Source organism: Cynoglossus semilaevis, chromosome 9 (genome assembly GCF_000523025.1).
Source record: "Cynoglossus semilaevis isolate Cse_v1.0 chromosome 9, Cse_v1.0, whole genome shotgun sequence".
NCBI lineage: Eukaryota > Metazoa > Chordata > Actinopteri > Pleuronectiformes > Cynoglossidae > Cynoglossus > Cynoglossus semilaevis.
In genome coordinates, this window is record NC_024315.1 from 17616952 (window position 1) to 17627625 (window position 10674).

The 10674-nt window shown below is 39.1% G+C and overlaps 2 protein-coding genes across 2 annotated transcripts in view; one reads left to right on the top strand and one right to left on the bottom strand.

The window, feature by feature from the left end:
- Positions 1-427: 427 nt before the first annotated feature.
- Positions 428-5672, top strand: cbx8b (chromobox homolog 8b). The gene is made up of 5 exons (XM_008317673.3): positions 428-991; positions 1126-1169; positions 1443-1508; positions 1653-1719; positions 3970-5672. Exons 1-5 carry the CDS (start codon positions 923-925, stop codon positions 4858-4860), a joined length of 1137 nt encoding a protein of 378 aa, XP_008315895.1. The 5' UTR covers positions 428-922; the 3' UTR covers positions 4861-5672.
- A 2723-nt stretch (positions 5673-8395) lies between these two features.
- Positions 8396-10674, bottom strand: part of c9h17orf67 (chromosome 9 C17orf67 homolog) — a 2704-nt gene continuing 425 nt past the window's right edge. Inside the window, exons 2-4 of the mRNA XM_008317672.3 lie at positions 9022-9110; positions 8758-8890; positions 8396-8617 (exon numbers count right to left, since the gene is read on the bottom strand). Coding sequence (XP_008315894.1) covers positions 8774-8890; positions 9022-9110 — 206 coding nt within the window. The 3' untranslated portion in view covers positions 8396-8617; positions 8758-8773. The remainder of the gene's footprint in view (positions 8618-8757; positions 8891-9021; positions 9111-10674) is intronic.

Here is a 10674-nt window from a genome sequence, read left to right on the forward strand (position 1 = left end):
GTTGCCTTAAAACCCGTACTTTTAATATTTGCAATAGCCGTGCTGCATTTCAGGGCAAAACTAAAATCAGTAAAACAGATAATTATCGTTCACTTTTTCCCGTTCAGTTAATATTTAAATTATCTTTACGTCCAAACACTTGCAAAGCCGCTGATATTAGTGACTTTAGAAACTAAGTGTTAAAGACAAAACTAGAAATTAGTAGGGTTGAGTAAGTATAATTTCATAAAATATACGTACAACAATATTTTAGATCTACGCCAAATATTTTAACGTCGAATAAAACATCAGCCAATGGGTATTTAATCGTTTTCAATAACAATTTAAACAACCGTATATATTTTTAACATTCATCTTAGAACTTAACCCGTCTTTAGGTTGGATTCACTTTGATCTTTAAAATTAAAAGTCGACACTAACGAACAATTCCAACCTCTTCCGAACACATGACCCGGACAGTTAACCGACTTAATAAATATTTAATTGACGCCTTATTGTTGTATATTTATAACGGTAAAAACGTGTTGTCGTTTTTATATCTGGTTAATTTTTTTTTTTTAGTTTAGTATTTTTAGTTTATTTGTTTTAATTTATTATTTATAGTGCTTTATTAGCCGGGCGACGAAAGCGCTTGCTGCCCCTTTTAGGCCCCGCCCTGTCCTATTATGAACCAGGACACGCGGAACAGCGTCTAAACCAATCAGTGTACGTCTCAAGGTTCCACCGACTGCCGTTTCCTAGCAACACTGTTAAAAAAAATGTCCGTGACGTCTACTCTGTTCTAGAGTATTATGGTCTGTCGGGAATCCAGAACGGCGGTGAGCGGAGGAGGAAAAATATCTGCACTGCTAAGCTGCTAACACTGTGCTGCTGTTAGCTTCTGTTAGCTCTGCCTGCTAACGGTAGAAGCACTGGAGTAAACATGGAGCTGTCCGCCGTCGGGGAGCGAGTGTTCGCCGCTGAGTCCATTATTAAACGCAGGATAAGGAAGGTGGGTTTGTTAGCCACGCATACTCGGGGGTGGTAGTTATGATTTGAATGCACTGCAGTATCTGTGTAAGAGCCTCAGTGTTGCCCTTGGTGCTAACACACAAGTGCTTTCTGTTTGTTTCTGATTGCACGCAGGGTCGCATTGAGTACCTTGTGAAATGGAAGGGCTGGTCCCCCAAGTAAGTGGCACTTTGTTTTTTTTTCCCGCAGAAAATCCTCTGTCATTTAGACCGACACAGTGAGCCGTTAGCTCTGCGGGAGCTAGTGAATTAAACACATAACTGTCTCGTTATGTACGTATGTAAATAATTAGGAAAACAGCACGATGGAGAGATTAGCTCGCAGGCTAACGCAGCCATGTACAGTACACTGCACATGTAGCCCACACAAACAGACTGCTGCTATTTCTGTGGATGCGCGCGTGTGAGTAAGTGCGTGTTTCAAACCCGCAGATACAGCACCTGGGAGCCCGAGGAGAATATTCTGGACCAACGGCTGTTTGTTGCTTTTGAGCAGAGGTGAGATGTTCACCATATGTTCACTGATGTATGTGATTGTTAGTTTATATATGTATATGTGCCCGTGTGCGCGCGTGTGTGACAGTAAGTATGTGCACTTTGCTCTGTGACAACCGTTAAAATGGGAGTGTGCTCCTTACACAGGGAGCGGGAGCGGGAGCTTTACGGACCAAAGAAGAGGGGACCTAAACCCAAGACCTTCCTGCTCAAGGTAAATGGAATAATCCATCAGCATGCTGAAGACGCTGCATTTCAAATGCAGAGATGATTATTATGGTCCTCTTCGATAGAGACAAATGCCGTTATTGATCGGGTCACACCATTTTCGGACGATTTATTACTGTATTTTATAAACAAAAATCACAAAAATAAACTGATAATTATAAATGACTAATGAACATGTTTCAAAATATTGTCATAAAATTATAAATAAAGCCTGCACTAATTTCTCCTGCACGAGCACCTGATGTTAACAGAAAAAATATATAATTTAAATATCTTTAAATATTAAAGGGATTAAATATTCTAATTGATTGGCATGTTAAAAATAGCTTTTTTTGTTTTCCTAGCACATACTCTATTTTACATAACTTGGTTTACCTATGAGGTACAAACATGTTGGTTTGTACTTTTCATTTGGTTCCACAAAACAAAAATTTGAACCTACAAAAATTAAGAAAAAATGCTAAAATTGCTGCTAAAAGCACTCAAACTTTATAAAATTGCCCATGGATTTCAGGACTCTGACTTTTTGACATTGAGGGTGAATGCACCACAGAGAAAACAGCTTCTGTTAATGGTTTGGGTTATGGTCCCTTGTTTTACTCTCCAGTCAGTCAGTTTTCAAACAGATTTGACTTTAATTCAAGTTACTGATGGCCATTAAGGAGAATAATGGAACTCAGTATTCACCTTGGTTTCAACAGGAAATGAGGTTTGTAGGAGGTTTGAACAGAGGCAGTCTTTAAATGCAAATGGAACCAAAAAATGTCATCTGGTAGTGGACCACTTTTATGCTTTAATTAGACATAAAATGCATGAAATTAACAAAGTGAACTGTGGTCTTCTCTCTCACTCCCACCCCAACCCTTTACCACTTTACTTTCCTGTGGGAATAAAAATGGAATCGGGGTCACAAGTTTAAATTTTACGACCAGAAAAACGGAGCAGTAAAAAGCACACGAACACACCTTCTGTCTTTGACTGTTTGCCACAGCTGATCATTTTGTTCTCAATTATTGGTCTGTGTAAAAAGGAGACACCAGATGTATATGTGGGGGATGTCATAATTCAACATAATTTAAAAAGGAGTTTGTTGGGGTTTCTTTTAACTTTTAATCATTTTCCTCACATGTTCGTTTCCCAACACATTCATTCTGTGGTCGTCATTGACATTTGTCACCTCCCTGTGTATTTCACTAGGTCCTTAATGACTCACATTATATGATAAGGAGGAGAAGTGACCCATTAGCAGCTGTTTGTTCAGAGTGGTGATCATTATTTTCTTGGTTCTTATAGTTTGGTCAAAAACCTCTCAGGGGCAGTAGTTCGAGTTAATTAGTTGATAATTAATCTCAGAGTCTTGTTATAAATGTAACAAGGCCCTGATGGGTTTTTTTTTAGAGATTATCAGGTTGATAATCTGAGAACAGCAGTCAGGTTAAATACCAGAATGTTTCGAACAAGGCTGTGGAATGTCTCTCATAAATCCAGAGGCCTGACAGGAGCCTTCTGTGTCTTCCTGTGGCTGTTGTTAAAAGTCTGTCGGCCTTCACCGTCACTCCACTCTTTCTCACCTTCTCTGAGTTGTTTCCCGTTCTGAACAAGAATCTGACAGTAGCTGTTTAACCCTGTTGACATTTCCTAAGAAAGTTTAATGAATTCATCTTTATAAATGCTGAACTTCCATTTTGTTCTCTTTTTCATCACTGTTTTATTCCAGCCTACATTAAAACAGGAACAGCATTCAGTTTAATTTATGTTCTCTTGTGCCACATTTTCAGCAATTAAAAAAAAAATCTATACTGTCATCATTTAGCTACATTGGTTAACTTTAAGCTTCATGTCTAATTATATAACATGCACTTGTTTTTATTTGTTTATCAGACGGTTTAGTGCTTATTTTGTTTTAATTTGCCCAGTCTTTTGTTTATTTTCTAATCTTCTTCGTGGGCCTCCAGCTCCTGGTTTTTCAGTTTTTTCAAACTGTAGTTTTCTTACAAAACTGAAAAGAAAATAATACAAAGTGAAAACAACACAAACACAATGTGATTCTAAACTAATCAATAATTACCAACCTTTCATAAATCCAAACCTAAAACCACTGACAGGGAGGACCACAGAGGGAGGAAAAGAACTGGCTGAGATTTTTCAACTTTGAATTAGAAAATAAATCACTTTTAAAATAAACTTTAGGAAAAAAACAACATGTTTTATATGTAATCTATTTGTACATTTTTAGGCCCAGGCTAAAGACAAGCTCAGGTCCTATGAGTTCCGGAACGAGTCAATTCGAGGGAGGCCCATCTCCTACCAAACCCCCGATGCCGTGGTCACACCCAGAGCAAGAGAGGGCCTCCGAGCCGTCGTTCCCACCATCTACCCACCCAGTACGGTCAACCGTGGAGAGAGCATATGCGTCAGACAACTAGAACTCAGCAGCATTGAGCACCAGGAACCTCAGCAAACCAGCACAGGTGGACTTGTGCACATACCCAAAAAAAGAGGGCCGAAGCCTAAGCCTCGCTTCAAGGACAACGTCTGCAGCAGCATCTCCACCCTGCCAGTCTCTGAGCCTCAGAAGAGGAGGGCGGAGGAGCAGGAGAGTCACAGTCCTCACAAACTGGCCAAGTACCAGGAGCTGGAGGAGATTAGGTTGTTCAAGGCAGTTCACAGACATCCTGAGAACCACGCTCACAGCCGCAAACATCACCACCACCACCATCATCACCACCATCAACAACAACAACAACAACAACAACAACAACAACAACATCAGCACCACCGTGACCAGCACCACTACTCGGACCCCAGGCCACATCCACACAGGACAGACCTGGACTCTCACAGGACTAAGGAGGCCTGCACCTACCTGATGCCCACTCACTTCAAGAACAAGTCCAAAATGATTCCCAGCCAGAGACGCCCAGCCCAGCTTCCTCTCATGGAGAAGCCCTACTTCCTGGACAGGCCGTCTCCAACCAGACTGGACGATGACATGGACAAAGTGTCATGGAGGCCGACTCTGGGCAGCGCCGAGAAGGTCCTGGTGACGGATGTGACCGCCAACTTCCTGACGGTCACCATCAAGGAGAGCAGCACATCTAAAGGGTTCTTTAAAGAAAAGAGATGATTGTTCTGTTGATTGTTCTTTTGTTACATCTTTGTTTTCTGTCACTGCAGCAGTCACTGGTGTCTAAAAGACACAGTCGTTTTTGTATGTATGTATTTTATATATATATATATATATATATATATATATACACACACACATATATATATATATAAAGGCAAATGACATAATGTGCATATGTATATATGATAAAGCTGGCCACCTATTTAATGAATCCACCAAACGTTTTCCAAGTGTTTGTTTTGCAGCAGCCACAAGCGTTACTTCCTGTCGTGTACTCTCTGCAAACACAACTCAATTTGGGTATTTTTTATATATATATATATATATATATATATATATATATATATATATTCACTCAATGTTTGGAGTGAATTTATGTCCGTTATTTTATAACATTTTGAATTCTGGATTTTAAATCCAATTTCTACCCATTAAAAAAGATCTAAACAATTTGATGAACTTAAAATGCCCTGTTTATTTTTTTTTAGAAATGTATATTTAATTAAAAGATAGCTCAAGCACTTTGAATGTAAAAGTATTAAGAAATAACTTTTTTTTTTGTTTCTGTTCTTGTTTTGTGAAAAGTCTCTAACATTTCTAACTAAGTTTAATTCACTCAGAAACATTCACTCTCTTTAATAAGAAACTCCTCCCTGGTCACTCTATATAAACTACTAATTTCATTATAAGTATATATTAAATATTCACGCATCACTGATGTAAAGACAAACAATAATATACGGCTGGTGTCAGGTTTCCCTTTTTGACACTGTTTCTCAATAAATACCTAAAGTTTTGTCATTTAAAAATGTGTTGATTTGTTTTTCTGTTTGTTGCCGCAGTTACAGTTAGATTGATTCCCTTCATTGATGTTTTTTTTTTTTTTATCCTGGCAACACATTTAACAGAATGATTCATGACCAAGTCGGTAAGAACGTTCCGTAAAAAAAGCCTTAACTTCGTTTCGTTTAGATTACCTTAATGGACACTGCTGTGTTTTACTGTGGCCGTCAATATTATATTTACTAATTATCAAACATACAGACCAGATCAGGCCGTTTTATAAGCGCTTCTAGTGGAAGAGGCCTTTCCCCTAAATTGGGTGAGGGGAAAAATAAGATAAATAATAATAATAAAATGATCTAATTTTCACTTTAATGTATGAACCCTAAATGTAAAAGGAAAAACGAAGCGTTGACGTCAGAAATCAAATTTAACTGTTGAAATGGTGCGTTAACGCTTTGTATAACAGTGACAGTGTACGTGTATAAACGTCATCACTGTCCGACACAGACGTTAACGAGTCCTGTTTAAGGCCTGAGTAAGTCTAATGATAGTGTTCCAATTATTTCCCTTCGTCGGAGGTCGCAACAAAATTGTTAACTGAATAAAAAATCCGAAGTAAATTGTAGTAGAACCGGAAGTGGTGTTTTTAAACCCCTGTTCACTTTAACTTACATTTCTACAGGCGCTGAATGAGTGTTTTACGTACAAGTCCGATGGCGCAATAGACATAGAAGGAATATTTAATTTTTCACCCCATCAAATATGATGAAACTTTTAGATTTTGTTTGAGTGGAAAAACGACCTGTTTTTTATTATTATTATTATTAAAGATCTCACAAAACGAAAAAAGGACCGGGTGTTTTATAAAATTATAACTAAAAAAGATTGTGAAGTGAAACCGCATGAAAGCTGACGACTCAAGTTCCGTCATTCATTTATTCAAAGATATAATCAGGAAATTATTCATTAACTATATATTAATTCGACTATTTTTGCCAAAAACACAATGAGTTAATTTTCCATAGCGTTGACAAAACAAATATAGAGTTGAATCATCACCAGGATGACGTCAGACTCATCCCCGGGTTTACTCCGTCTAACCAGGCCTCTGTCTGCAGGAGGATCAGCTGCGGTGACTGGTCAGATCCCGACAGACCGACAGTAAGTCGGAGAACCACTAGGCCATAGACCGAGGGCCCTGAACTCCCTGCTTTTATTTATGGCCTAATGATCATCCAATGTGAGCACAGAAACTTCTGAAGCTCATTAACTGCGTCCGCGTCACTCGGTCTGACGTCACTGGCCTTCGTCGTTATTTTTTTCTTAACTGATTGTTCCGTGGTTTTCTGTCTGATCTGCCAAATTGCATTGAAATGACAAAATGAATTATGTCTCATGTGGTATGAAAATAAGTCTATGGACAAACCTATACAAAATGTACTCTTTATGGTAAATAAATAAATTAAGAATTGTTTTCTTAGAAACAATGACGTAATTATTTGTGGGGGGTTTTAATGAGTTTACTTGAAACATGCCCAGAGGATTTCACTAATCATTTCTAAACATATGTTCGATTTCAGGCCTCACCAGAGACTAACTAAGATGTTTTCATTCAACCTGAGAGATGACCTTAACTCTGGTCACTGGAATTACACCTGGGTACAAATATAAACACAGAATTCACTCTTGTCCTGCTAACGGTCCCAGGAAGACTGGAGTCAGTTCCAGCTGACTTCAGTGGGTGACTGTCAGGTCAGCAGTTCATCTCAGGGTCAACCAACAGAGGCTCTCATTCACCCTCACATTCTCAGCTTTATGGTCAGTTTAAAAGTCTCAAATCAACCTATCATTCACATTCTCTGGTAGTAAAGTGGATCCTGGGGTTTTGGAAGGAATCCACAGAAAACTCTCCCGACAGATCCAAAGAAGAAGGGAAAAAAACCCACAGAAATACAACGAGGAAAAAAACGTTTGAAAATAAACAGATGAAAAGAGAGATCCAAAATACACATGTACACAAATCTAAACATATAACTTTCGAACCAACGCATGCGCAGAAGAAAATAGGTAGAAAAAAGGTTTATTCGTTTTAAAGTATATCAAATTATTTCGTTATAAAGCCCTTGACTGTTATCTCTGTTAACTTTTTTTGCGAAAGGTCCCTAAATGCATCTTGATCGTCAGCGAGGCATGGCTAATCAATCACTCATCTGTGTCCTGTGATTGACACCAAAAAAAGTGTGTCCGATGGATTTGCAGATTTAAACGACCCGACTCTGTGTGTGTGCGCGTGCGCGTGCGCGAGGTTTAGTAACCATCGTACGTAATGTTCTGCAGTGAGAACCCATAACAAACAGACGAAGAACTTGGGCCACGTCAGGGAACAAGGTAGTTAGCTGTGGTTAGCATGGGCGACAGTGGTTCAACCTCTGGGATTGTCGTAAATGGATAAAGTAATGGATAAAGTAAGACAACAAAGATAAAATAATCAGAGAGTAGAGAACATGGAGAGACTGCGTCGACGAAGCTTTAGTGACGTAAGTGCAGACTTTTTTTAATTTAAATTTGCTGCCGCCTTGTGGAAATCAGGAGCATTGAAAAAGCACAATATGGTGAACGACTGTTTTGATTCTTAATCCTTACGTGTCTAGGTTTTAATCTAAACCCATTTTGTTCAGAGTTTGTCTCCTATGATCAGATCATGATCCTCTCCTCTCTGTCTAAACCTGTGAATGAATGTCAGTCGTGCTTTTCATTTTGGTTCCTTTATTCTTCACATGGAAAATACAAGGCGTAGGTAAATAATGTGATAGTCTGGTTATACTGCCACCTATTGGATGTAAATGATATAAATGACATTTTTATTTATTCAGCGTCACAGAGGACGCAGGTAGATAAACGACGTCTCTCCCTTCGTCCACGGAGTTTCCACTGGTTCTGTCTGTAGTCGGTGTTGTCTGGTCCTTTTCTGAGAAGATAAAAAAGAAAGTTACAGTTTTACTTGACGTAAAAACGGGGGCGCTGTAGAAACTGACTCAGGCAGAGGTGTTTATCTTCTATATCTCTAAAGTTTGATACTGAAGTCATTTTTTAAAGAGATGAACGTACATCATAGACGTGGTCCTCAAACAGGATGTCCATGGTTCCTGTCGCAGCGAGGTGGACAGTGAGGATTCATCCAGTTCTCCATGTTGGTCTCCTGGGCCCTCTGATCCAGAGCCTGCATGTGGAGCATGTGCTCCTGCACAGACAGGGAGACGGTCAGAGACAGGGGCAGAACAGTGGGTCCGTCAATACCTGAATCTATATTTTGTCACAAGCCTGGTCTCCAGTCTGTGCAGCTGTATCTGTGCTCTTCTGGGTGAACCTTACCCTCATTGGCTCATCAGGATGACCTGGTTTCTGCCTCTTGCTGCGGAGCAGCTGCTTAGCCAAGCTCTCCTTGATGACGGGATTAGCATCTGAACAGGAGGGAGAGAAAACTGAATAATCAGTCGACAGATCCTCGAGGACTATGGGGGATTTTATGTGATGTATATTATGTAAACTGGAGTATCAAATGTTTAAAATCTGCTGAGTGAGCTGCATCAGAGAGGTCCAGTGAGGTCCTTGGTTAAAATGCACTGCTATGGTTGGAGTCAGAGTTGGGTTTAAGACGGTACACTGCCATGGGGCTGTGTGTCTGTTTGACTTCCTGTCCTCCAAGGACTGGACCTGTGCTCCCGGTATTTTGTTTTGAGCAAACAACATATCAGCTGTTTGCTCAGTGGCTGAGGAAGGGCAGGAAAACATTCCTCTGACACAGAGCTGCGTTCAGACCCATGAATAGGTCTGCAATGATGACAAATATTGCTGATTTATTGATGTATTGTCCCACAAATGATTACTGATAAACAATAATATTGTCAACACTACTTTGAGACCAAATTAACCACTGATGGAATGATGATATATCATAGCATTGAATGCACTTTTCGAATGCAATGAAATACATTTCTTTTGAGTGTTTTAACAATTATTACATTTCCGATGGTACCTGAATGCCCCTGGTTACAGACTGGCCACTGAGTGTACCCCTAATAAATACATGTACATATATTTATATATATTTATATATGTATATATATTTAAACATATATATACATAGATAAATATATATACATATACACACGTGTATATATATATATATATTTATATATGCCAACACACATTAAGTCAGTCACTCCACTCCAAACGAGGAAAACAAATACCCGTGCACATGTCAGTTCATTGAGGCCGACTTCATTTATTGTGCAATCAATAGATTTATTGATTTATCTTCGCAGGCCTAACACACACACACACACACACCAACAAACGTGGTCAACCCCCCCCCCTGCCCTGGGACTCAGGGTGTTTGGATGGAGGTGTAACAATGTGTCCATTCATCCAGTCTGAGTAAACCATGGCAGCAACGTGGCGCAGAAACAGTGAAGAGAGTTTTATGACTTTGTCTGCAGATGAACCAGCAGGATTACAGTGGAAAAAAAGAATTTGACTTTGAGAATCTCCTAAACCAGACTATTAATCTGATAAACTGTATTTATTGATTGTTTTCTGAACAAACAGGTTTTTATTATTTGTTCATTTTCTCTCGTTTTAAAAACAGATACATTTCTCATTTTGGCAGACAAAGCCACAGTAGGATAGTGCAATAGAAAAACCACCAAGGTTAGTAAGACTTTAATCTCTATAATCTACGTGTTGACTTGTGTGTGAGAAAAAGGTTTGTAGAATCATGATCAAGTGAAACGGACATCAAATTCAACACTTTTCTCCTTCAGAAATGTTTCCTAAAAGAAATCCTGAGTCTGAAGTCATTCAACTAAACAGTTTGAAAACCAAAGCTAACTTGACTGTGATTTCTCATCTGTAAAACTGCTGCTATAGTCAGACCTCCAGACATTCCATCACACTCCTGCTTCTGACAGAACAGGATTGAAAATTGACATTTAGCTGACATTCTGTCTTCGTCTCCTACCAAAT

Excerpts from the sequence above, each read along its gene's own strand:
- cbx8b (XM_008317673.3), top strand. The coding sequence starts at position 923 with ATGGAGCTGTCCGCCGTCGGGGAGCGAGTGTTCGCCGCTGAGTCCATT. Across the intron at positions 1,170-1,442 it reads TGGAAGGGCTGGTCCCCCAA|ATACAGCACCTGGGAGCCCG; the intron begins GTAAGTGGCACT and ends TCAAACCCGCAG. Across the intron at positions 1,720-3,969 it reads CCAAGACCTTCCTGCTCAAG|GCCCAGGCTAAAGACAAGCT; the intron begins GTAAATGGAATA and ends GTACATTTTTAG.